The sequence below is a fragment of the Tetrao urogallus genome (assembly GCF_951394365.1).
Source record: "Tetrao urogallus genome assembly, chromosome: 1".
In the NCBI taxonomy this organism is placed as follows: Eukaryota; Metazoa; Chordata; class Aves; order Galliformes; family Phasianidae; genus Tetrao; species Tetrao urogallus.
Genome location: NC_136813.1, coordinates 141,395,311 through 141,422,287, shown reverse-complemented (window position 1 = coordinate 141,422,287; position 26,977 = coordinate 141,395,311). Strand labels below are relative to the sequence as shown.

At 42.7% G+C, this 26,977-nt stretch overlaps 1 protein-coding gene across 2 annotated transcripts in view; it reads left to right on the top strand.

The window, feature by feature from the left end:
- Positions 1 to 24,683: 24,683 nt before the first annotated feature.
- SYN3 (synapsin III) overlaps positions 24,684 to 26,977 on the top strand; it is a gene marked incomplete at both ends in the record, with an annotated part of 176,149 nt that continues 173,855 nt past the window's right edge. For both annotated transcript variants that reach the window (XM_079549484.1, XM_079549483.1), the window contains one exon: positions 24,684 to 25,000. In XM_079549484.1, coding sequence (XP_079405610.1) covers positions 24,684 to 25,000 — 317 coding nt within the window. The remainder of the gene's footprint in view (positions 25,001 to 26,977) is intronic.

Genomic DNA, 26,977 nt, shown 5'->3' with positions numbered 1-26,977 from the left:
AGGATCATGTGCAAGGCACTGAAGCATCTCTTCAGTGGTGTAGTAACATCCTTCTTATGAAGATTACCACACATATATGCAGTAGCACTGAATTCTCAGCATAATACCTCAGTCTGACTAGGTAAAATGCAGCTCATCCCAAAGGCATCTCACTTCAGAAAAAGTCATCCCAGACACTAGCAAGGAGTCTATTCTTGCCCTAATATTCACCATATTTATTTCTGTGGAACCTACCACTTGAATGCCTTTGCTGCTCTTACACCATCCCAAGAGCACGTTCTCCAAGCTGACAGCTGTTAATGAGGGTGTCACATTATATTCAACATGAAAAAAATGCTCACTCCAACCTCTGATCTCTGCTACATGTTGTGAGTCCAAAACAAGCCTTTATGACTTCTGTGCAGTCTGATCTAGTCTTGCTGTTACAATGTCAGTAGCTAATAAAGGTAATTTGCAAGTTAAGGGCTTTGGTAAAATACCAAGGAGAAAGAAAAGATAAATAAAAGATAGACACACACGTAAAAAAGAAAAAAAGACTCTTTGCAAGTCAACTCCTTTTTTATATTCTGATCCAACCTATCAGAGGTTGTATTAGCAACGTGTAACAGTGATACTCAGACACTGGGAAGACAACTCATCAAAAGATCAACATCCAGCATAATGCAGACTATCAATCAGGCTTGGAAATCAGAGGTTAAACAGGATATCAAAGACTCAGTGGACTTCACCTCAAAATTTCTCCTTGATTTTCTTAGAAGATGAGCTATAGAAAAAATATTCAACTGAAAACAAATTATATAGAGAGCTAGCATTGATGGAAAATGTTCTATTAAGTTTTTAATTCCTGCCAAAATCTCTAGTACTCTGTCTTCCATTTGCTCAACCTGTTAGCTTCTTCTGACACCATTCATTCTGCTTTTTTCTTCAACTTGCCATTTTCTTCTCAAATTTGCTTTAATTCACTTCTTGGAACAGGTGGAAGACTTTGCTTAGCCTACCCCAGCTTTCAGATAGTTTCCACAGACTGCAGCAAGGACTCTCCCTCCCTATTTTCTCTAAGAATTCTGTGTTCCACCTTCTGTATTCGGTGCTTGTCCACAAGGAAGCCTCACTCCATTTCTCCCACCCCGCCTCTTTGTGCACTATTGCTGCCACTGTGAAGCTCTCAGCTGAGCACCTTTCACCACAACTACGTTCACAGGAGAGCTGGCAGAGGTGGCTTATACTTTCTTTAGCCAAAGCTTGTCTCCAGAATATTAAACCCTTTGTCAGAGAGGATTTGATGCTAGGAATTAACTTGAAAGAGATTTGACAACCAAGGTCCATACTCATAATGCAAAGCTTTCCATTGAAGAGCTTTCCCCCTCCTGAGCATCTCCTGAATTTTGAGCAGATTTTCTGGTAGCCATGGCAACTGCCTAATTTGCTCTCTTTTTGTGATTTAAGTAAGCATCATGTAAAAACTCTCCAATAAATGCTGCTAAAATACCCTGAGTTTTGGTATTGGGCATCTTGCCACGTGACTTAATTTAATCACTCTGAAGCTATCAGTAAGTGCATAATTCAAGACTTCATTTAGCACAGAAGCTCTTAAAAGTTTGGAAGGCTGCAAGGGAAAGGGGGAGAAAACAGCAGCTGCCATTCTTCGAAAGTATAGAATCTTCAGGAGCAGGAAGGCAGTTTTTTGAGAAAACCACTGGTCTGTCACTAGTGATCTGTGTTTGTAGCCAGGCTGGTACTTGAGTGTAGCTTCAGGGAGGTTGAGAATTCAACCTTGTGTCTGTGCTGCCTCTGGAGATAGAGTTGAGGGCTGTTCAGCCAGCCAGTCTAGCAAATGAGCCAAGAATAACAGCTGAATGAAGAAGTTTGGGTTTTGGTGCAAATAGCACAGTATGGTGAACCTCATACTGTTGTGACAGAATCACAGGATCACAGAATCATTGTTTGGAAAAGACCTCTAAGATCACCTGGTCCAACCATCATCCCATCCCCACCATATTACTGACCATGTCCCTCAGTGCTACATCCACACGGTTCTGGTACACCTCCTGGGATGGTGTACTGGGTAGATAGACTCCTCTGGGTCAATATTTACACTCACGGGAGAAGCTGAGTAAAGAGAATGTTCTTGGACCCCAAGGGAGGCAAGCTCCTGTAACAAGAAGAAAAATGGTCTCTTCATGTGGATGTTCCATTCTTGGAGGTGTTTAAGGCCAAGTTGCACGAGGCCCTGAACAATCTGATCTACTACTTGATCTGGCAGTTGGCAACCCTGCCTGTAGCAGTAGGTTTGGAACTTGATGATCCCTGATGTCCCTTCCAACGCAAGCCATTTTATGATTCTGCGATTCTGTGATTCATCCTCCCTGTTCAAATTATAGAATCACAGAGTTAGAGAATATCCCGAGTTGGAAGAGACCCATAAAGATCACTGGGTCCAGCTCCTCCAAGTCTCAATTATATTGATACGATTTGCAAGCACCACACTTGTAGGCAAATATTAGCAGTAGCTTTAAACATTGCTGTGAATGGTGATTAAAAACCCTGCTTTCTGCTTGGTCTGGATGGTGTAGTCCCACTTTGCTCCTCAGCTGCCAGTGTTGGTCCCATGACAAAACCTTCAGACACGTAAAGGGCTCTCTTAACATAGAATGTAGTATCCCTGTCGCTGCAGAGGAAGCTGCAGTGCTTTGTAACTCTTCAAATAAAGCTTCATTTGTAGAGGACTGTGTTCATCCAGGGGAAAACTGCTTCTCAGGAAAGAGATGTATGATTGGTTTCTGCTATGTTACAAATTTCTGTTCAGAAGAGAAAAAAAAAAAAGAAAAAGAAACAGAACAGCTTAGTCATTTGTTCTAAGGGAAAACTACCGCTTTGGTATGTTGTTTTTTTATGATGTGAGGATGTAGACTTCCACCAGTGGAGTGTGAAATCACAGTCCCTGAGCGATGCGTACATGCGCCTTTCAGGAACCACGTACCTGCATCCCTTGGGTGTCTGAGCTGATGGGATGACAGTGCAGTTGCTGAATGGAGGATATCATGGAACGATACAGTCTGTCCCATTTCCTTGTAATCTGCTTGTCTTGTCACTCCCTTCTGCAGAACAGTTGTTTTTTTCTTTTGTCTTGCATTCAGGAAAGATGTGAAGTGACTGATGCTGTGTGCGGTACCACTTTGCCTGGGCAGAGATCTCTGCATCCACCGAGATCGTGATGACCATTCACAGGGAAAACACAGTGTTGTGGGATGGTTGAACAGCAATAAAAAAAGAGAATTCTGTGGCTTTAGGGAAAAGAGAACAAGAGAGACAGACTAGGGAACACAAGTAGGTAATGTGAGGTCTCTTTTTCAGCGGTGACAGATTCTGGTTTCTTTACCCTCATCTCTTTGATAAGAGAAAAGCCTGCCAGTGGGGGTGAAACTTGTGACACCAGAGCCTGCACACCCTTGTTGTTTGACTAAATTATTCATCCTGTTCCTGTGATAATATAGTTATGAGGAGGAGCCTAATTGAATTTACTGTCTGGCTTTGGCCAATAGGGAGATAAGGATCCAGCAGAACGGGATGACGGTGAATCCTGCCAGTGTGCTGTGAATGTGAAGCAGGAGAGACCGGCAGTTTGTGTGCAGAAGGGAAAGCGAACAGGTCCAGGGCCCCCGGATTAGCATCCCAGGGAAAGGTAAGGGGCGAGTGGGAACAGGGCTTGCTAGAATCTGACCCTGTGCCACGGGGCTGTTTTTGTTTACAGCAAAGCACTCTGCAGGCGGTGCTTTCCTGCAGGGTTTGGAGGGAATCAGAATGTGTGTGGTAGCACTTGCTCAGCGTGTGAAGTGTGTGCCTTTGTTTTTATGTGTGCTGCAGGGCTTTATAATATCGCGTGTTTGTTATGTGTGTCTGTACAGAGATGCCCGTGTTTTGCACGGATGCTGCAGCAACCTATGAAGCCTGTGCATTATAAATGCAAGGAGAGAGTGAAAAAAGAGAAATTACCTCATGGGCAGCCTGGAAAAAAACAGTAGTGCTTTCTGGTTTGATTGAAAATGGAAATGAAGAAGCTCTTAGTGATCTGTCTGTGATCAGAAAAAGAGCAAGCGCATGTGCATTTGTCTGTGCATGTATCGAATCTGCAGCGAGATGTGAAAATGGGAAAGAGGAGGTAAGACTCTAGTATTAGTCACGGCAGGTGGAAAAAATGGCAAGCAGTCTGTGTAATCAGATTCTCAAACATGGAGAGAGAGTGCAAATGAGTGGGGAAGTGGATTAATCCTATCTGCAGTGGAGCAAGCTACACCTGGAAAGTGAGGCTGAGAGGCTCAAAGCAGGCTATCTGCCTGGATAGGAGAACTGATAATCAAAACGTCCTGCCTGCTGGCTGCTCAAGAAATAACTGATTGCATTGCTTCCACTGATTTGCCATCTCCCTTTTCACCATATAAAGAGAGGGTGAGCAACTCCAAGGATCAGGTTGGAGACTATGAATTAACATGATCTGGAAGAACAGGAGCACATCAAGCAAATGAGCCTCTGCTCTTTTTTTTGTTTTACTGCCATTGCTCTGATAACAAGTGTCTGCATACCAGGAAGGGCTGGTGGGGGAGCTTGGATTACAAATGTGACAAGTGCCACTAAGCCATGTATGATGATGTTACAGACACAGAATTATACAATCGTAATCACATGAATTGAAAGGAACACCAGAGGTCATGCAGTCCAACTCCCTCAAAATGAACAGAGACACCTATAGCTAGATCAGGTTGCTCAGAGCAGTCCCACTCCTGCGACTTACATCTTTAACAGCAGGTGATGGTGAACCTTAGCCCAGCCACCAGTGAGACAGAATCTGTTGTAAGATGGTCACAGGTTTAGCTGCTTTGTGTATGTCTTAATCACCTCTTCCTTTTAAAACCAGGTTCCAAAGGGAGGTGTTAAGCCAAAGAGTACTCAATGTTGTGAACCTGTGGAAATAAACTATTAGGGTGAACGCTAAGGGGAGTAGGCTTTTCAGCTTCCTCAGAAAGCAATAGCCAGAGGGTTCCTCCAAATAAATAAATAAAGTAAGGCAGAGAGCCCCATAGGAGCAGCACACAAAATGACTCATGTTGGATTAACCCAACCTGTTCATTCCAAGGAAGACCTAAGCTTGAATAAGTTCTCATTCTGCCATGATACCAAATCTCTTACACTGGGGGTTAGCTTTGCCTGGCAAATCTCCTTTGTCTTCTGGGGTTTTCCCATGTGACCCAAAGATGGGAAAATGCAGACACAGTGGCTATTCCCACTGAGGAGAATCTCCCTGCTCATCATGTCCCTATTCACAAGCCCCCGAGCTATGATTCTGGAGTGGTGGGCTCAGCCTGATGCCATCATCCTTCAGCTTGTGTGCATGCCCCAAGTGATATCAAAGGGGATAGAAAATGTGTACTGTCACTGCACCGGTACAAAAAGGCTCCACCTCACAGATGATGTTTGTATTTGCTGATGGAAAACTGAGAGGGAATGTGCTGCAGCTTCTGGTAAGATGGAGCCATGCTCTCCCTCTCACTAGAAACAGCTTTCAGAAAAACAGGTCCAGCTTAGGACACATACTGAAAGCTAGCTTTTTTTTTTTTTGTCTCTTGATTTCTCATGCCTCTTTCCCATGCTTCAGCTCCCTCAAGTCAGCAAAAAAATGGCCATTTTTGAGTTTGCCTCCAACTCGCAAAGCACAGGTAGCAACAGTGTGAGCTGGAAAAGAAAGAAAAACAAATTTTGGAAAAACTTGGAAATAAATGCTTTGGCAAAATCTTATTCTATTCCCTTTCCTCTGCCCCCGAATAGGAGCAATAATAGCACACTTATTCTCCTGCTCCAAAAGGCTGTGGGGCCTGCAGCTGCAGAGGGCTCTCCTACAAGAGGGGAGATGTGCTCAGTGTGCCTGGAAAGCACACTTGAGAGATGTCCAATCTACTGTAGACCTGCTTTAACAGGGGGTCAGACTTGATGATCTCCAGAGGTCCGTTCTAGCCCCTATGATTCCACGATTCTGTGAAGCTGTGCGCCTGCCTGTTTGCACCTGCATGTTTCTAGGTAACAGCACCTTCCCCAAGAGATGCACTCAGGGTTCAGCAAAGCAGCATCCCTCTGACACTGCAGAGGAGGCAGCCAGGATGTAGCACTCAGTGTCGGTTGGGTGAGTGCATTGTTTGCCGCTGCCCTCAGAGTCAACAGAGAGGCTCAGAAATGGGCAGAACGCCAGTGTATTCCCAGGGAAGCTTGACGTCATTGCCAGCTCTCCAGTGCCAGACACAGTGCTGGAAACCTGAGGTTGCTTTGGCCATTAATTGCCCAGATGATTAATTCATTCAATGATATCATTTTCCTGAGTGGAGGTTACAAGGTTTTGTACTCCAGTAATGAGAGGCGTGATGGGATGCCAAACTTTGCTCCGCATTGAGGTTAATGCTAATTACAAGAAGCCAGCCACAAAATCCTCATCGTTCTTCCCCTGGAAAGGGCATTGTTTTTCTTTACTTTCCCTTCTTTCTCTTTGGCATTTATTTTTCTTTTAGTTTTGGTGAGACGTATGAGGAATTGCTTTTATGAGTTAAGCAGTACTGCAAATTCTATCTAATACACTGTGCTCTTAGCTTTCAGAGCTCCTTGTTAAGCAGGTTTGTTGCTTTAATTTCAGCTCTTATTTAGGGCTTTTTCCACCTTGCAGATCTCATTCCACTATCCAAGAACTCCTTGTATTTATGTCATTTATATTGCACAATCTGGCATACATGTATATATATACACATATATACATATGTACATGTATGATATAACAGGTTTGGATCCCACTGCACAGTGGTCCTTATTCTGCGCTGTGGCTTTCTCCCCTCGAAGGATAATGGTCTGTCTATAGGGGTGTGCTATTGCTTTCTATTCATCTTGGAAATTCTCCAGAACACTGGGTTTTGTGCTAAGCTCTCCAAAATATTTTATTGTTTTGTAACGTTTTAGGCTAAATATCACTCCTGCCACATTAACAGCTAAGCAAATAAGCACAGAATTCCCAGAAGGACAACACAGATTGCTACCTTGATCCAGATATAGTTATTAGCTGATAAAGGTGCGGCAATTTGATCTGATAATCTATCATTAGGTGAAATTGTCAACTCCAAATGTCTAAGAAAACACTCCGTGTATTTTCAGAGTCACTGTAAGCCACTGTGTTTTCAGAGCTACTTTCAATCAACGTCACATCTCTGCCTCCTACATCTCTCCCCCTCACTGACTCCAGTGTTTCTGTTTCCCCCTCCTTCTTCTGTGTTTTCATCTGGCTTTGGGCCCCAGAGGTATACAAAGCCCTTCATCCTAAGTTTTCAAACAGACTCAGTAAGATCAAATGGAAACCTTACAGTTTCTGGATAAGCTTGTTATCTATGGGATAAAATGGTTTCCTTTCTCTTAAAGCAGTGGGTAAGCCATGCTGTCTCTCCATTCTGAATAATTTTTCACTTCTTCCCATCTTTCATGGTTTGCTGTGGTGTTCTCCTATCTTACTGAAATACTAGAAAATGTCAAGGAATTTTTCTGAAGCACTGACAAACAGTAGAATTCTGATTAGCAATTGTTACCAGTTTGGTATATATTTATAATAGGGTTATCAAGGAAAATTAAGTGATTATGCAGATCTGACAATATGTGTATTAGTGGCTGTCAGGCTCCAGACTCATCTGTTGTCTGTTTAATGAGAAGTAAGCCTATGGTGGCTGCACAGATCAAACGCCAGAGCAAGGATGTAGCGTAACTTGCTGGCATTAGCAGGCTACAGTGGCCACAGGACAGGCGGCCCAGAGCATGCATCTGCAATTGAGACCCTGCTCTTAAATAATGAGATGGTCTTAGTTTTAGTGAAGCAGTAGAAGAGTCTGTGACGTGGACTTCCAGATGAAAACAATCTTTTGTTTGGGTGGCAGTGTTCTGTTGCAAAGCATTGAATTCTGCATTGCCACTACAGCAACCCAAAGGGGAAGGAAGGATCGCTTGCACAGAGTGGTCTGTGCACTTGTGGTGGGCTATCATGGGAGAAAACAAAGCATGAGGTGGGAAAGACCCCTTTTTCAGGCTTACTGAAGCTGGGAGCATTGTGCTCAAATCACTTCTGCAAGAGTGGCAGTCATTTTTAAAGGGAAATTCAATTTGCTATAAACTGTCAGGCTGAAATATGAACACGACAGACAGCTGTTGTATTGTTCGATAATTCATCATGAGGAACCGTGACAGTGGTGTTGCCTTCCTATGGGCCAGATGCAGAAGTCTGAGTTCATGTAAAAGGGAGGAGAAGTAATGAAGGGCTGGAGAGATGGGGGAAGAGCTGTAGAAAGCAGGGCGGGGGGATGTTGTCTTTTTTTTTTCAAAGAAAAACACTTGATTTTTATGAAACATTTCAGCTTTGGGCTGATTTATTTCTTGCTCTCAGCAAGAACCAGTGCCAGCATTTCTTCATTCTGTACCTCAGCTGGGAAGCTTAGAGAAGCACTGATTTACTTATTTCATCTCACACACAAGTGAGAGCACATAATAATTCCTTTCAAAGTATTAAACCAATGTCTTCCACAAGTTCTTCATCATTTGAAATAGTTATTTGTTCAACTCCCTCAAGTGTAAAAAGAGGGTAAGCTCAGGCCTTACATTTTCATTTCCAGTTTTATTTTAATTGGCAATAGCACAAACGTAGAAGGAAATGTATCTTAATTTGCTAATTCTAGTCCTTTAAAGTCACTACTCTGCATAAGAAAAGATTCTAGGAAAGCACTTTTTTGTAGAGGTGACAGCTGAAATCAACATTATTCAGAGCAGAGTAAGGATCCCACTGGTACTTCATTCCCAGCCAAGTGAGTAAAGAAAGTCACAGTTTACTGGGACCCAGGATACCCAAACCTTGCACAAGGAAACAACCAGAGCTGCTTGCACCATGCTTGCACCATGCTTCCTGTGTAGCCAAAACAAGATACTTTTAATAAGGAAGGACTGGAAGGCTCTCAACAGCCCTATATGAACTTGATAAATAAATGCAAAAATATTTACTATTAGAAAAGCAAAATCAAACACTGCAGAGCATTCAGCCCCATGTTGAATCAAACCTTAAAAATTTGCTATTTAAAATATAGTGGCACTCTTTTTTTTTTTTTTTCAAAATGTATTATTTTTAATGTAGGATATTTTTGCCCTGTGTGGTTGTACATCAAGTAAACCCATCCACTACACTGCTGTCGTCCTCCCCAACTTTCATCTGCTTCTTGCTGGACTTACAACAAGGTTGAGCAGCCCTGTAGCACCTATAGGAAAATATCAAAGATTTTCTTGGCTCAGGAACACTTTTGCTTGACATTGCAAAGCAAACTGGTAAACACCAGGGAAAGGTGCTGAAAAACAGAGACTCCTTGGAGAAAGAAGTTGAGAAAAGCAGGTGTTTTCTCATTCAGCTTAGCAGCACAGCACAGTTGGGTTTAGCCACAGTTATAGAAAAGTAGTGAAAAAATATGGAAATCTGGGAAAAAGAGTGATCATGTGGGCCTGTAGGTGACAGACTGAACACAACACTGATGCACTGTGCCTATTTTAGAATCATAGAATCAATAAGGTTGGAAAGACCTCTAAGATCACCTGGTCCAACCATCAGCCCACCCCCACCATGCCCACTGACCACATCCCTCGGTGCCACATCCACACAGTTCTGGAACACCTCCAGGGATGGTGACTCCACCACCTCCCTGGGCAGCGTCTGCCACTGCAGCACCTAGGGACTGAGTGCACAATGCACTTGGGTAGGGAAATGCACCCAACACCAGTCTGCTTTCTCAAGTGGGTCTCACAAAACCAAAGACCGAAGGACTGATGGGTTAGGAAGCATTTATTCTTTCTTAGCCCTGAAATATTTGGTTTTGCTGCTTAAAGATGAGACTTGGTGTCTGTATTTCCTGTCTGTTTGCTAAAGCATTAAAGCACTTTGGAGAGAGGTGTTGGATGAAATACTGCACTCCCTCCAGCAGCTGAAGCCATATTTTGCTCAATGCATCTATCTAAAATAGGCCATTGTGTATTTAGCTAATCTTGCAGGCAGGCTTTCTTCCTTCAGCAGCCTCATGAAGCTTCTTTTAACAGCAGAGAGAGGAGTAGGCGAGGCATAGTGTGCTGTTCTATAATAAAACCAAAAGAGACTGTCAGGAATTAGCATGGTGGTTACCCTGTCTTATTCTTGGCAACCTTAACAATACAGCAGAGCCTTTCAGCCAGGGTTTCCTCTTCTAGTCCCTGTGGGGACTAGTTTCAAGTGTGAGAGTTTCTTTTCTTGAAAGCATTCACTGCTCCAGCTCCACAGAAACATGAGGCATAGGAGGGGAGGGTGCCTATCAAGACCTCAAGCTGACAGCCCCTATTAATGCACAGGGAGATTTTTCAAGGAAGATCCTTCGATGTCTCAAACTGTTGGTCACAGGTCATAGGCCTCTGTCTTTTCATGTCATACCTCTGCCTTGAAAGAAAGAGGCAGTTCTTGTTGAGCCCTGCAGTCAGATGGCATCTCTATCGTCCCCTCCCTTGGAGCAGCCCACAGAATGAGCAGGATGGTGCTTTTGATTACCCTCAGTGTTGACACATCTTCTGAAGTCACCAGATGGTGCCACCCGAACAAGTGATGCAAGCCATGCAAGATTATCTGCCCTTCACTGTGGTCAGAAGGGGAGAAGGATGAGATCTGAGCCTAAAACGTTTAATGACTTCATTGAGAATCCTGTTCAAGCTGATGGGAAATTTGCCTGAGCTAGAAAGGAAAGAATGGACCAAATGCTTGCTAAGATGTTTTTTGGTTAAGTAAGTAGCACTGCAAGTTTTCTTCTACTTTCTGTTCTGCTAACTTGCACAAAATGTTTGAGTTTAGTAAGTATTCCAAGAAAAGTAAAGATGTAATCAGATGAATATATAAGACACAAGCTTCTGCATTGCTGTAGCATTTCATCTGTCAGATAGAAAATGTTTGCAGTCAGATTTGGTAGTCTGGGAAAAATAATTATGATAACATACTGCAACTTGTGATATCCAAACCTCGCAGTTCTCCCTCAACGCCACTGTAAGGATCCAGTATGTTTTCAGTGCAACATCTCTCCATTGAAAAACCACAGCCCATCAGCTGTGAAGGCAGGCTGTAGTAATGCCATATCTGAAAATTTGTTTAGAAAAGAAAGCTTAGGAATGAATGGAACATTTGGTGCTCTACTTACATGTAAGAAAATTTGAAATATTTCTTGTGCTGTTTTGGAGGAAAAATTATTTTGAATATTTCCTTAAAACAAACCGTCTGTTTTTCAGCCTGCTATGGATAATACAGGAATTTTCAACCATGCCATTCTTAGTCCAGCTCCGTATTCTTCCCATACTACATTGGCTGAAAAGTCCCCTGCGCTTCCATTTGGAAGAACAAATACCTTCAGCTCTCTCTGACACCCTGCCTTTCTATTCCTGTGATTGCTGTGATCTCTGAGAACCCCAAGATAATTTAAACCAGGGTTTAATCTGTAGTGAGACATCTATAACTGCAACCTTCTCCAGAACTGCCTACATCTTGGACTAACAGAACTAATACGTGGTTACGATGCTGTAAGACTAGCATACTTTCTCAGAGTATAATGGGTGTTGAAAAGTGAAAAGACTCTAGGAGCTCTCCATAGTTGTCTAGCCTTCTAGGGGTACATTTTTGTGCTTAGTTAGCGATAGGGCATAGAGGATAATGGGTAGGTAGTAAAATCTTTGCTTTTTTGAAGGAGACTACCACACAGGACTGTTTCATGGAATGGACATTGCTGGCAGTTGGGGGGAAGGTGGAAGAGTTGTCAGCAGAAAGATCTGTGAGTCTATAAAGAGCACAGGTGAAGTACAAAATACAGTCAGATGCCCATATTAGCTAATAGCAAGTTCTGCACTTCCTCTTGGCAATAAGCAGTCGTTATACTTACTAGGTGGGAATACTGAGTTACTAAATAGGTTTCCCATCACATTTTTTCTAGCAAGAAGGTTTCTGCTACTGCTTCGTTAGTAGTAAAGAGCATCAGGCAGGTGCTGTGGTTGCACCGCAGTGTGAACAAAGGCAATAGTTTGATTGAAGTCTGAAGTCTCACTGCCTCTTGCTAACAAAAAAAGCTTGGTGGGCCATGGACAGCAACAACACCAGGGGTTGGACTGTGCATGGGGTTCAGTGGTTGAGTCACCACTACTAGAGGTGTTCAAGAAATATGTGGATACGGCACTAGGGACATGGTGGGGATGAGTTGATGGTTGGACTAGATGATCTTAGTCCTCTTTTACAACCTTAAAGATTCTATGGTTCTATGAAATTGCAGAGGGAAGACAGGGCCATGGCTGAAAAGCCCTCTGCCATCTGCTGCAATGCTTGGCAGTGTTCCTTGTTCAACCTTCAGAGTAGCTAAGCTGAGGAAACAACTCAGGAAGGGATCACTGCCAGGCACTGACTGGCCTTGCAGATGATGCACAGACAGCAGCTGCTACTCAAAGTCTATCTGATCAGGACACAATTGCTGCCTTGCTGTATGAAGAAATGAGCTCTTCTGAGTTGCTCAGGCAATGTTTTTGCATTAGTTTACCATCAGATTACATATTGCCTGCTGAAATTTGGGGAGCATTACAGGCAGACAAAATGCTGTCTTCTTCACTTGAGCTTTCAGGGAGATGTTGTTACTTTGCTTTTGCTGCAGTTGAGGTGGTTTAGGCTCTGGACTGGTTTGGACCAAAGTGATGAATGGTTACAAACCAGAGATGGAGTTGGTTTATGAATAAGAAGTTACAAACTCATGGCAGGGATTGCTGGGAGAAACTACACACACTGTGCTAAGTGGGAGGCCAAGCTGAATGATCTTTGTCTTCAAATCTGAATGATTTTTTACAAGTACTCTACAGTGTAATTGAAGAGATCCAGAGCAATTATCCTCTTTCAGGAGTGAGTTACTAATGATGGGGAGCTGAAGTGAAAAAAAGAAGTATGCGATTAAACTCATAATAGTGAAGAGGTTTTATGTATTTGGTATCATGCAATGTGCATAATTATTAATGCTCACATAGCCCTCTCTTTCTTTGGCTTCACATGGACATTCTTGTGTAAAATGAATCATAGAATCAGTCATAGAGTCACTAACATTGGAAAAGATCTCTAAAATCGTCCAGTCCAAACATCATCCCATCCCCACCATGCCCACTAACCATGTCCTTTAATGCCACATCCATATGGTTTTTGAACACCTGAGGGGACATGCACTCTACCACTTCCCTGGGCAGCCTTTGCCACTGCAGCACCACTCTTTCAGAAAAGAAATGGTTCCTAATATCCAACCTGAACCTCCTCTGGCACAAGTTAAGCCATTGGTTTAACCAGAGTTCTTCCTGCAGCTCCTAAGGAAAAGCATATGGTTGTACAGGATCTGTCACCAACTTGTGAGGATGGTTTTCATTTTCATGGAGTTTAGTGACGGTACCAGGTTTACATAATCCCAGTGCTCACTGCATCATGTTTGGATACTGTGTTTGTGTTGGAGCTGAGAGAAGAAAGAAGACAGAGAAACTTGTGTCTAACCTGGTTTATTTATAAAAGGTCACTCATACACCACTCTCTTACACAATTAACCTCATCTCAGTATACAAAGTTTTTCCATTGATTGGCTCTGAAACTGAGCTCCAGTGACCTTAGCAGTTCTTAGTTGAGCTAAGAACTCTATAATATTCTTCCATGGTAAAAAGTAATAGAGTTTTCAGTTTTCAAGTAGAGTGCATTTAAATCAGCTGCCATACTTGCTTTGCGTATTATAGAACACCTCCGTAATCTGTATTTATATCATTGTGCAACTCAGGTTCTCTCATACCTAAACCATTTTAACATTTTCATGCTTTATTTTCTATTTAACAAGGAATGCCATTACACAGTCAGGCATACAAATACACAAAGCTTATTAGTGATCTGCTGAAAGCCAGAAAGTAAGTCCATAGCAAAAAAAAAAAAAAAAAAAAAAAAGTACAGAAAATACTGTTGCGGGTTGGAAGATGAGGTCTGCACTGCACCTCTGGAAAAGGCTGTATATGCCTGTGTAAGCATGAGCAGATTTTGGCTGATTGTCCTAGCTGGGGGAAGCTGGGCTCCAGGAGTGTGTAGCTCTGTGCAAAGCTCTGGGGATGAAGCGTACTTCCCCAGCCTGCTGCAGTTAGCACCCTGCCATTTGTGCCAGCCACCCAATGCTCGATGCTGAGAAGTTGTGCCCCAGGATTTGTTTGGTTGTTTGTCTTTTTAGCCTGCTTTTCAGCCTGTCTTTTTAGCCTGTGATGGTGTAGGGGTGACAAAGCAATGCAGCTGTTGCAGGGTGGTCAGCTGCATAAGGCAAGCTTTTGAAACAGCTATCTTTGTGAACCTAGGCTCAGGTACTCCTCCTCGGGAGCGCTGAGAATGAGCCCAGCAGAGCAGAACAGCTCTCCAGCTGTATCTCAGGGCATTACGGAGTTTGTTTTGGATCTTATACTATACTTTTAGACACATCTTTTTTTCTGCAAATATATATCCACAGTTAAAACAGCTTTTATCAGTAAGGTATAGTCACATGCAACTGCATTGCTCAGCTCTTATCAAGTACATAGAATCATAGAAGCACTTGAGTTGGAAGGGAACCTTAAAGGCCAGCTAGCCCAACTGCCCTGTGATGAACAGGGACAGCCACAGCCACAGCTAGATCAGGGTACTCAGAGTCTCTCCTGCCTAATCTTGAATGCCTCCAGCAACAGGACATCTACCACTTCTGGTTCCAGTGCCTCATCATCCTATAATCATAAGTAAACAGCTATGTTACTGGACCATCAACCAAGTCAGGACACTAATACAGAAAGTGAGTTTGCAGAATGGCTCTCAGATAACTTCTGTCAGAGAATAGCAGATGTTTTCACTGCAGTGCTCCCTGCCTTTAAAAGCTCTGGTGGTTGGATTCTTAAATAAGGCTGTCCAGTTTTGTTAACCTAAAATCTTTGTACTTCAGCTAACTGATCAGCAGGGGAATCAGAGCTCTTGGCTGGTGGAAGCTCCTCATGCTCAATTTGTTGGTGCAGCAGGTGGACATTCAAACTGAGCCACACAGTGTCTCTGCATTTTAAAAATTCCTAAATGAGGAAATCAAGGCAGTGATGTCAAGTGACCTTTCCCCAAGCTGATGGCAGAGGATGCTATTAAAATCATGCTGTGCTTTATTTCCACTTCTGTGCCCAGCCCACTCACCTACTGTCTCAGGACATTTTGTGGGTACAGAATCTGTTCCAGTTCCCACACTAATGCATCATATTGCTTTTTTGTTTAAACATGGTTCTCAGATTTTGGAGCCAATTATGAAGGGCTCCTATACTGTTCAGCATGAATTCAAAATCTGTATGGATAATCAAACAGGAACCAAGGGAGAAGACGTCTTGATACCAAGGAAGCTGAGTGAAATGATTTTGTGTTGTTTTAAAAGCCATCTTCTAATTATTGTAATAAACCTGAGTATAAAGCTCTTTGTGAATACAACATGCCTAACTTCATAAATGGCACTCAAAAGCTGACTAGATGCTTTACCATGAACTTGGAGCACCTGTCCCTGACCGTCCCAAACAGGATCCTTGCTGGCACCATGAATATATCTGCCTTGCAACTCCAACCTCCATCAGGACAAAGCAGGATCTCATGGATGTTTGTGAGCTGGAAAGCAACTCACAAACTGGCTGGGGAGCAGACTGGAGTTATTAATCCAGGTCTGAGCAAGGAGGTTGTCACCCTTGCTGGGGCGTGAAGTTTGTGAGTATGCAGTAAAAAGGATGTACTTACAAAAACCCACACAGCTTTTCAAGTGTCCCCATGTGATCAGTAGTAATCACATGAAAAAGTGAAGAAAACATCTCCTGGAGGCACTCAGCACAGTTTGAGTTGGTTATTACAGAGCATGAGTCAGACGCAACCAGCTGGTCTCCCACAGTGATCCAGAAGCTCTACCAATCCCTACTTTCTCTGCCTCTTTGGGGGGATAGTCTAGGCAGCCAATTTTCTACCATTTCTGCATCTGATGGGTGGATTTGGCAAGAAGCTATCTTACAGTTGTGCCAGAAATCTTCCCCAGAGGGCAGTAAAACACTGCTTTTCCCTCCCATCCTTAAATCAGCTAATTTTTTTTCGCATTAAGTGCTGCTGCTTGAGATGGGCAAATATGCTTGGAAAGCAAATGAGCATCTTGCCACACAAAGGCAGTTTGTAGGCTTTTTATCTCCAGGTGTCTCGTTACTCGTATCATCAGGTCAAGTGCATCTCAAGTATCAAAAAGGGTTCCCATTCATGTGGGAGGAATCTGGAAAGCTGTGGTATTGTGATGTCTGTAATGATCAGGGTAGAAAAAGGGTGAATGCAAATGGCAACAAAGCTTAGAAGGACTATACTTGTAGTAGTGATGATCTAGAAAACTTCAGATGTTTGAAGAGAAGAGACTTTGACCTTCCAAGGCATAAAACATTTTGGGGAAAAAAATATATGTATTTTTTAGAGCAGAATAAAAAATAATGGATTTTCTTGGCATCCTAAAATGAATTAGAAGCATTGATGCCAGAATTGTAGGGTTGAGTATGAAGATAAGTTACTTGAAAACATGCAATTAATCTCTGTCTTATAAACCTATATAAGTAATAAAATTGCTTCAGATATAAAAAAATACTACCATAAATTAATTAAAAATTATGCTTTTTAATTTATTAAAAATTAAAGCATTAAAATGCTTTGCATATTATTATCTTGCAGTGAACTTTCTTCCCTTTCACATCCTGAAGCTTTTTTTCTCCAAGACATCTAGTTAGTTCTATAGTAGCCAAATACTTTGTTTACCTGCATTTTGAATAAACAATATACTGAGGCAGAACTGAAACACTCTGGAAAGAAAATGATGTAGGAATGAGGAAGCGTGGGAGATCATTACCAAGACTGGAGCCCCATTAGCTCTGGGAAGATTGCTTCAGTTTCCTCTGAGAATCCATGAGCTGTCAGTCCCTTAGGCACCTTCCATCTAGACGAACCCTAATGCATATTGGCAGGCCCTACATATTAAATACATCCAGCTTCTTGATTTTGTTTAGATCAGCACTCTTCAAAGCAGCGCATCTCTCAGCTGAAGGAAATCCTTGCTCTACTAATGGCACGTCTGAAGCCGCTTTCACTCTTCTCACCATGAAATCAGGACTTGTATGGCTACTGCAGGAGACTTGGACACACACACGACATGAGCTGTGATCACATCATGACTGGAAAGGAAAAAGATGGGCAACACAGCCATACTTGCTTCCTCATCACAGTTTTGTCCACTATACAGACGTATACATTCTTCAGTTTGTACTGCTGCCTCTTGTTTTTCTTCAATGCAATCATGAGAAGCCCCTTTTGCACATGTGTAAGCACTAGGTTTGATGGATTGTCACTGTTGCTCAGGTTGGGAATGGCCATGATACTCCAGGGAAATAAGAAATTGAGGCAATATGCCAGTTCAACTGGCTTTCAGATGTAGATGGCTTTGTCGCACACAAGAATTAGCAACAGATTTCTTTACCCCATCCTGCCTATATCCCCCAGCTGGATCTGGCTTGGCTGATAAGCAAGTCTTGATATTGAATGGAATCAGGGCACAACGGCCCTTCTAAGCACATTGACAAGGGGATATTACCACTGCAAAAAGACCAGGGGCTGTTAGTTGCCAACCGGATTTCCATGCTAAGAATGAAATGAGGAAGTAATGTATTGTTTCCAATAAGTAGCAAATCAGCATTTTAGTTCTTGTAAGCATTAAAACCATGGATTATTATCTTAATATTCAGCTTTATTTTTCACTAGAAAATTTTCTACTTTGTTATTCATGGCTTTAAACATCTTCCTTAGCAATCTACTTAAGTGTCCGACAATCTTACAATGACATTTTGCTGTTTTAAAACCTTTTTAGTGCTTTCTTTTCTTGCCTGGCATTACGAAATAACAGGGAAAAGAGGAGAAAAGGCAAATTCTTTTCTGAGCTGGGTGTAGACCTTGGGAAATGGTTTCATTTGTATTCTGATGTCTACATAGTATACGTATTATCTTCAGGCCCAGACAAAGCACATCCTCTATGGTGAAACTGCTATACAGAAAGCACTGACAGCTACAGACTGAAAAAATAAGTAAGATTTGTGAAGCCTAGACTTTTCCAGTACAATAACCACCCAAGAAGGTGGCAAGGTCTGCAAGAATGCAGCAACAAAACAGCAGAGTTGATGTGCATTTGTATACACTGGTGGTTTAATGAAGCATGTTGGACAGTTTAAAGTGATCTATTTCTGACAAAGAAATTGCCTGGCATCTCTAAGGATCTCTCTGAGCAGATAAACAGGATGGATAAGACATTGCTTTCCTGTGAAAGTTCTGAGAGGAATCATTTCCAAAGGAAATCACTGCTACTGTTGCAAGATGATAAAGAGTTTGTGAAGTAAGTGAAACTCTGATGAGCAACAGCCTAACACACAACTGGGATCTGACAGCTTGAGTAGCATCCTTGTCCTGATGATATGGCGTGTCCAGCTCCTTGCTCTGCCACCTCTGCCAGCTGCAGCTTCTCACAGCCTCCCCAGAGAGGCTGCACAGCTCTGATGGTGTCATTCACAGCACATACACCATGTTGAGAAGGGCCCCTGGCACCAGGATGCACAAAGCCTACTGGCCTTGGGTGAATCTTGTGCTGTAATGTTGCATGCTTTGGAAAATTTCTACCAACGTCTACATTAGACTTGTAGATCATTGCTGGTATTTGGGAAAGCTCTGATTTTTTTGTACACATCATGCATTTTGGTGGGGTATTCTTTCCTTTTTTTTCTTTTTCTTTTTTCCTTTATTCTTTTTTTCCTTTTTTCCTTTTCTTTTCTGTTTTTCTTTTTTTAATTATTATTTTCCTTTTTTCTTTTTTCCCTTTTTCCCTTTTTCTTTTCCCTTTCCCCTCTTTTTCTTTTCCCTTTCCCCCCCTTTTCCCTTTCCTTTTTCTTTTCTTTTACCTTTTTCTTTTTTTCCTTTTTGTTTTCCTTTTTCTTTTTCAGTTTCTTTTCTTCTCTTTTCTTCTCTTTTTTCCCTTTTTTCTCTTTTCTTTTTCACTTTTCTCTTTTTCCTTTTCCTTTTTTCTTTTCCTTTTCCTTTTTCATTTCCTTTTAATCTTTTTCTCTTTTTCTCTCTTTTTTTTTTTCCATTTTCATTCTTTTCTTTTTTCCCTCCAACACATGTTGTTTTAATTTACTGATTTACAGAATTTTGACTTTTATAGACAAACCTCAAGAAAAGTTTGAACACATGAACCTCTTGAGTCCTATAACTGTGTCAGGTGACATAAAATCTTAGCAAACTTTTTAATTAATTTCAGAACTACTTGTTTTATTCTGCCTTCAATTCCTACATTGCAACAAGTTTGGGAACGTTGATGCCGTTCAAGGGAATTTGACTAGAATATTTTGCTGAGAATTTGACTAGAATAACTGATCTCTTTCTTTCTTTTTTTTTTTTTAAATTATGTGCAGAGAGCCATGCAGCTGGACTTAGAGCTCCTTGGTATGGCTGTACCTCCACAGAAGTCTCCTCCCATGCCGTGCAATGCACACAAAGGCAGAAAGAGATGCCTGGGAATATCTCACACTGAGCATGTATGCTACAGGCTATCTGCAAAGCAGATAAGTAAGGGGAGTTAGTCAGTGGCCATTTCCAGATGAGGAGCATTCCCTCATCTCTACATCCCCCTTGAGGACATACTATGGAAAGGTGGGAGGGTGATCTCCACTACTGATATCTATGTTGGGTGTTCCATCTTGCTGCCCCCAGTAGTGCTCAGCTGAGGCTGTCAGGAGCAGAATCAGTTACCAGCAGATACGGTTGTGCTAGTTCATTACCTGATGGCATAAATAACAAACTCAGGGGAAATCTAAGCACACTTCACAGTGTGCAATTGAGTTTGGTTCCCTCTGGAAGCAACTGCACATTAGAAAGTAATCCAGGGGGATGGCAAAGAGGCTTAAGTGAATGTTTTGCTCTTTCTTTCAAACATGTCAACAATTTTTTGAGATAACTTACGTCTCCGTGGAGTATGTCCTTGAGAGAAAGCAGCTAGGTGCCTTGGTGCTATCAGCATGCTAAGGGAACAGACTGCTTTCCCTTCCTTGCCCTTCCAAAAATATCAGCCAGGAAGTTTAACTGCGTGTTAGTAAGGAGCTGATGGTGCCAGCTTCTTTGCTGTTGTTCCCAAGGTCAACTCTAATTGACCTTGCTCTTGCTTCATTTAGTTGCTCACATCATTTTCTTTTGATTCTCTGACTATGCCTGCATTGTTAGGATTTCCACATGCTTCTGTGTTGTGTTTTGGTTAAAATGATTCTTGTCTACTTCCTCCCCTTCTGCTTATGCATTCTTGTCCTCCCCCTCTCCTGCTTTCTTTCTTTCTTTTTTTTCAGGACTCACTCATTCTCCTACACCTTATTAATTATTTCCCAATCCCCAAGTGCAACCCACAGCCCCAACCTGCAGCTCCACGGCCCAAATGCCCACTGTTTTCCCAGCAGCAGGTTATTCCTGCATGGTGGGAGGCAGTTCAGACACCTTGGCAGGAGCTGCTGCCTTGCCTGGAAGCAGCCCATGGGCTGTATTTCAGCTGTAGGCTGTATTTCAGGACTTTCTGTGGGCAGATTTGTCCCTGGTGTGGCAGTAAGTTGCTGATTTATCTGCATGTGAGCCACAGGAAGACTGGAGTACACAGAAGCAAGATACAACTTGATGGTGTAGAGCCAGCAGCTCTCCTACCTGTGGCTATGGAGTGACAAAATACAATCTAACACCTCTGTCTTGTTTCTAAGAGACATGTTGGCTCCTGGCTTTGCTGAAGTTACAGCCCAGCTTGTCTACTAGGGTAGGAACTGTATGTACACTGGGTGGATGCCGAGCTGCGTGCTGTGAGAGCTATGCAGAGCCAGATTTGGTATGACGTGCTGAGCCCTCAGGATTTCCACAGGAGTTTCAAGCAGAGGGTGAATGAAGTCCTAACCGATTCAGACTGTGCCTGTAAGAAAAGTTATGTTGCTGAAAGTTAATGACTAGCAAATGTGCACGATGCAGAAGCAGATCATGAGATTTTCCAGTAAGCAAAAGGATCTGCTGGCTGATAGCACTGCTTCCATTGCAACAATCTCCTCAGTGATTGTGCTAGTAGTAATCAATACATTGATACAATGAAGCCATCACTAACTTCATTAAGAAAAAGAAGAGGGACATTTTTACTACATTACTCATCTCCTTAGGAAAAGCTGTGTGATAAGGACAGTCTGTGCCATCTCTTTGGCAAATCTAAAGTCAAAGTTCCTATTAAAGTCAAAGTTTGCTACCCCCATTCCAGAGCAAATCCAGGTGCAGCTCTGCCACAGCAGCAGCATCTTCCAGAATGTATCTGCCTCATGTTTTGCTGGAGGGAGATTTCCCCATGACATCAGTGTCTTGGGTTTCCTCTCCTTCCTTCCCAAGCCAAGGGCACACAGCCCAGTCTTTGCAGCAAGCAGAGACTGTGCCAGCCCAACACAGCATCCCAATCTTTCTGGACAAGACAGTTTTATCATCCTGCAGTGTCTCCTGGGCAACACCTTCCACTACCAAACCCCTGGTGGAAAAAATGATGAGGCACTCTAAATATTATTGTTTGAAAGAGTCCAGGAGACAAGTGGTCATGGGATACTCTGGCCCTTCCCAGCCCTATGATGTCCTATACCACACACTTTCATACCTTTATCCTACAGGAGGTATTTTCCCATTGCTTCACTTGCTGATGCTGCTTGCAAGCACCCCATTTTCTTTAGCAGACTGAAAACTTGCAGAGGAGGAAACAGCCAGGTACCTGGCAGTGGGAAGAAACAGTTCAAGAGCATGTGAGTCCTATTGGACCTCATCCCAAGGAGATGAGCTAGTGAAATCAGCCTTGTACAGCCTGTATGGCTGGGGCCAGATTCCTTCCCATGGCTGAGAGCTGTCACAGCAGGAACCAGCAGCTGAGGCAGTCTGGTGCTAAACTTCTTTCCTGAAGCTGATATTGAAATCACATTTGTGTCCTACCTCTTGCCAGCTTATGCCAAGGTTCTCCAATAGAGCACACCTAATTACTGTGCACAGTCACCAGACAATCATTTGGAGCCATTCTGATGGCTTACTGATATCTTGGATGCTTCTCTTAACCAGGACTGGAGCAACACTTAAGTGTGCTGCTATTGAAGTGAAGTAATTGTTCTTACATGTTTTACATGAGGTAGAATACACTAGTTCCTAAAGAGAGAACAGCAGAGCATGTTTTCACCCAGTCTGTAGTATGTAAAGGGCCCAAAGTCTTTGTAGGATCTACCACTGTGGTCATCCTGGACAGGTAACTGTGTATGGCTCTGTGCTAACACTCGTTTACAAGAGCATGCCAAATGTGTATAGAAATATGTATGAGGTAAGTATCTGGATCATAATTCATGGATATGGCACCTTCTTTTTGGAACAATTGCAGCATAACCAGAGAGGGCTACTGAGGTGCTTGCTGGTGTGTGCCTGCTGATTTTGTGCAGTTGACAGGCACACCAGGATTGGGTGGGAAGTCAGCACAATGCTTTGAGATACGTTATCAGCTGTAAATGTGGCAGGAAGTCATTAAAGATTTCCTCAGCTGTTCCCTGGGAAAAGACTACCCCCAGGCTCCAGCAAGCACAGAGGAGTTGTACTGCCAGGGCTGAGAACCTAAAAGAAAAATCGCTCTAATAAGGTGATGTGTCAGCAGCTTCAGCAGAGAGCCCTCTGCTCCAGATGACTCCTATGCCCATGAGTTCAGGAGGGTGATGGATAGCTATAGATTCAGAGGACAGTGCTAAGGAGCTATTTGTAGCTCTCTTATTCCAGGCAGGCTTCTCTGAGTGAGCTTCACTAAGGTTCTGGGGGGCTAAGAGAACTATGGATGTAGAGTTCTGAAGCCTATATCTTTAAAGCTTTGTAAATCCACGTAGTTGAAATTAAATGACATTTTAAAACTGGTTTGGTTCTTCATGAATTTTCAGACATAGCTCCAGGAGGAAGAATCACTAATGTTGAGCTCTTTTGGACCAAGTGGGAGGAAACAATCTCCCGCCATCTGGAGGTAGTTAGAGACTGGGACAAAAGTGCAAGCAGTGAGGAAGGCCACTGTGGGGAGGCCGAGGCAAGGAGTCCTTGCATTTGTAGAGGCTCATTCAAAAGGATGTGTTTTAATAGCAATACCAGAGGTTCACTTGACTCATCTCACTTGATGTATGGGGTACATTTCACTTCTGTTGTCGCAAATATGACTGTCTTGAATAACATTCATATTTTACCAGAAACATCCTTCTATACTTTGTTTTTCTTTTTTTCCAAACCTCACCAACCAGCCTCTGGTCAACAAGACTCAAATGCTGTGTCAGCAGAGAAAAGGTCTGGAGGAATTACTATGGAAATCTCATTTCTGGACTGTGCCCACAGGTGCAATTAAAAAAAAAAATAGATCTGTACTAATTCTGTGAAATTATTTAACTGCTGAGCAACTTAATGTTCTTGGTAAAAACAATGTTGTCATACTATGGTCAAGGGAAAAGAGCCAGATAGTTACATTCCACAGTGTTCATTTTCTCTCTGGGAAAGATGAGTAGAGGAACAGACCCTTCCTCTTATAAAACAAAACAAACAAGCAAACAAAAAAAACCTTCCAGGTTTGAGTTCCTGCAAAGATCCCACTAGTAATACTTGAAAGGCAGGTTGTTCGCTGTATCGGCCTAGCAGGAACCAGTATGCAACTGGTTCTAAGTCTAATAATTTTAAATGCAGGGAGCAGCAGGGACAGAAAAGCGTATTTTGAAGATTCCACTGAACTTGATCAAGATGTGTAGGAGGATTTTTCCACTGCTTGTTTTCTTCATGCTATTTCAATTTAAGATGTTTGCTTCTTAATTGTGGAGCCTCACTAACAAGCCTGCCAAAGATGATACAATTCTCTATCCTGCTGGACCATCTTCTGGTTATTTTGTAATAATCATACTATGCTTATTACACATATTAGGACAATATCAGAAATAAACTGTCTCTCTTTTAACAACCATCATTTATAGTCAGAATTATGGGGGAAAAATTTGTAAGTATGCTGGGAGCTTTATTTCCATTTCTTCTGGATTGTCAGTGCCTAAGCTGGTCAGCCCTGACTGAAAATTGTTTTGAGATGGGCAAGAGGCCCTGAAATCTACTTTGCTACATCTGCTTGTTTCTACTAATGTAGCATGCCACAGAGAAACAAGCATTCCTTTATCCTCGCACTGTTGATTAATGTACTCATTTAAAAGGCCAGAATAGTCCTCGTTATGCAAAATTCACAGTATGTATCCCACATGTATGTGTTTAACTCTCTTTCCACAGGAAAAGAAAGAAAACGTAACTGAAAAACAAAGGCATATTTCTCCAGCAGGATTTCAAGAAGGAAAACCTACCAGGACAACAGCAAAGTTCCCTACACACACAAAAGTGTTTTTGCAGGACTGGTGACCCCATCAGAGTCTTGTTCTCGCTGAGGTTTCCACACAGCACTACAACAATGAATTTCCTCCGGAGACGTCTGTCCGACAGTAGTTTTGTGGCAAATCTGCCCAATGGCTACATGATGGACTTGCAGCGTCCTGACAACTCCACAAGCTCCCCAGTTTCTCCTGCCATGGAGAGAAAGCACCCACAACCACCGCAGCCCTCGCAGCCTTCCTCTACTGGCACCAGCATTTTCAGCTCCATCTCCAGTGCCATGAAGCAAACCACACAAGCAGCTGCAGGACTGATTGATCATTCAACAAGTACTACACCACCTGTGGCTCAGAAACCCAAGATCCTCCTGGTTATTGATGATGCACACACAGAGTGGTAAGTCATCATAGCTGTCCCTTTGCCTTCAGCTCCACCATGTTTGGGGGATGGATCTAGGAGGCACAGGGCATCTACTGGGGAATACATAGAACCTTTCACATCTAGATCATCAGCTAGGTTGGATGATCTAGGTTAGATGACCTCTATGACCAGCAGACTAGGCTTTCCTCTAATCTTGTTTAAAAAATGCCATTAATTGGCAAACACCTTGACAGCCTCAATATATGGGCACACACAGAGCATTCTTGGCTCAGTTGGCTTAGCTGAGCTGGCACATCAAACATTGGTTCTAAGAGATTGTAGCTGAAGGTGTTTTAATGACATGGTAAGGAAGTTTGGTTTACTATCAGTGCCAGCTCTAGAATTAAAAAGGGACTTCTCTCTCTAGCTCTTTCTCTCTCTTTCTCAAGCTCTTCCATGGGTGCAAATTTATTCATAAATTAGCAAAAAATTATCCAACTACTACTACCAATAGTAATGACTAGAGCTCACTGGTTGGTCAAGAGTCCTTCACCTGTTTATCATAGTGAATATGGGCAAAAGATTATCAGGTTCACATAAGTATTAAGTTTGTCTTGTTCCTGCAGATCTTTGTTTACAAACAGAAGCTTGGAAATATATTTTTTATGATATTTGGTAACAGAGAACTCTTTTCAAAGGGAAGGAGAGCTGACAGCTTCTGAAATGTTAGAGGAATGTCTCACCGGTTGCAGTGTGCTCCCTTTCAAAGTCAGCTGTTTTCAAAAGCTGGTGGAGAGACATGTTTTAGGGAAAACCCAAACCATATGTTAAGGAGATAGATGCTCATTGTTTTGTCAGCCAGCTTGTCTCAATATAAGCTAACACAGGCAAAGAGACCAAGCTGAAGACCTGGTAGTGAAAGAAGTTGGGTTACTAGATCTTAGCCAGGGGATATTATTTTATTGTTCTTTTCATCCCACTCTACTCTCTAGGAAAGCAGTCACCTTTGGTCTTCTTTACTTTCCCAGGAGCAAGAACACAAGGTGGGACCTGCCTCCCTGGAGGTATCTGCACAAAGTGAAAGTCCTACACTCTGCTTTGCCCCCTTCCCTTAGATAAAAGGGGCAGAGACTGAGCACAGCTAGGTCAGCCAGCTTGAATTAAGCAGGGAAAACAGTGGGATTTTTCTCTAAGGAAAACCGACTTCTTGAGTGAGTGGGAAAGTCTCTGATAAGATGGTAATTATATCAAAAGTTTCATCACATACTATCTTTTATCGTGCAGCAGCACATTTATTCAGGATAGCGCAATCTGCAACATCATTTTTGTTCAACGCCGATCACTCTTTCCTGTGTGCACTTGTAAGTTTCCCAGCAGGTTCACTGACCTCCGTCTCTGCTCAGCCTTTTGCAGTTCCTTTAAGATGCTGCCAGGTGGCAGTCCCCTAACATAGCATCCTCCAGCTGGGGATGGGAGTGCCTGTAATGTGCTGCTCAAGCAGCTGGAGTTTAGCCGGCACTGCCTCGTCCAAACAGTGTAATCAGAGAGGAAAGCCCTAGCTCAAAGGCCAATACAGTTTTTCCTTGAGATTAATGGTGCTGAAGGTAGTCTGGGCAGGGAAGATGATGGGGAGGGGCTGGACTCCGTTGCAGTGTTTTCATGGTTTAACACACATTGCACTCAGTTCCCTAACTTTATATCTCCCAGCTGCTGGACTGTCATGCAGACTTTGTGCTCTGCAAACTGAGCTTGTCCAAGGAGCAGCAGCTGGGAGTTATAAAGAGGAGGTATGGCTACCCATGCTGTCTTCACTCCTCCACTTGTATGTAAGCACTCCCTGTATCCTCCTGTCTTGGCTATCCCTCAGCTGTCTGTAACTCAGAGGTTTCTACACATGATTTCTACACCTTTTCAATGACATAAACGGCAGGATTGGACCCTCAGCAAATTTTGCTGTTGACACTGAGTTGAGTGGTGCAGCTGACACAACAGAACGGAGCAATGCCACCCAGA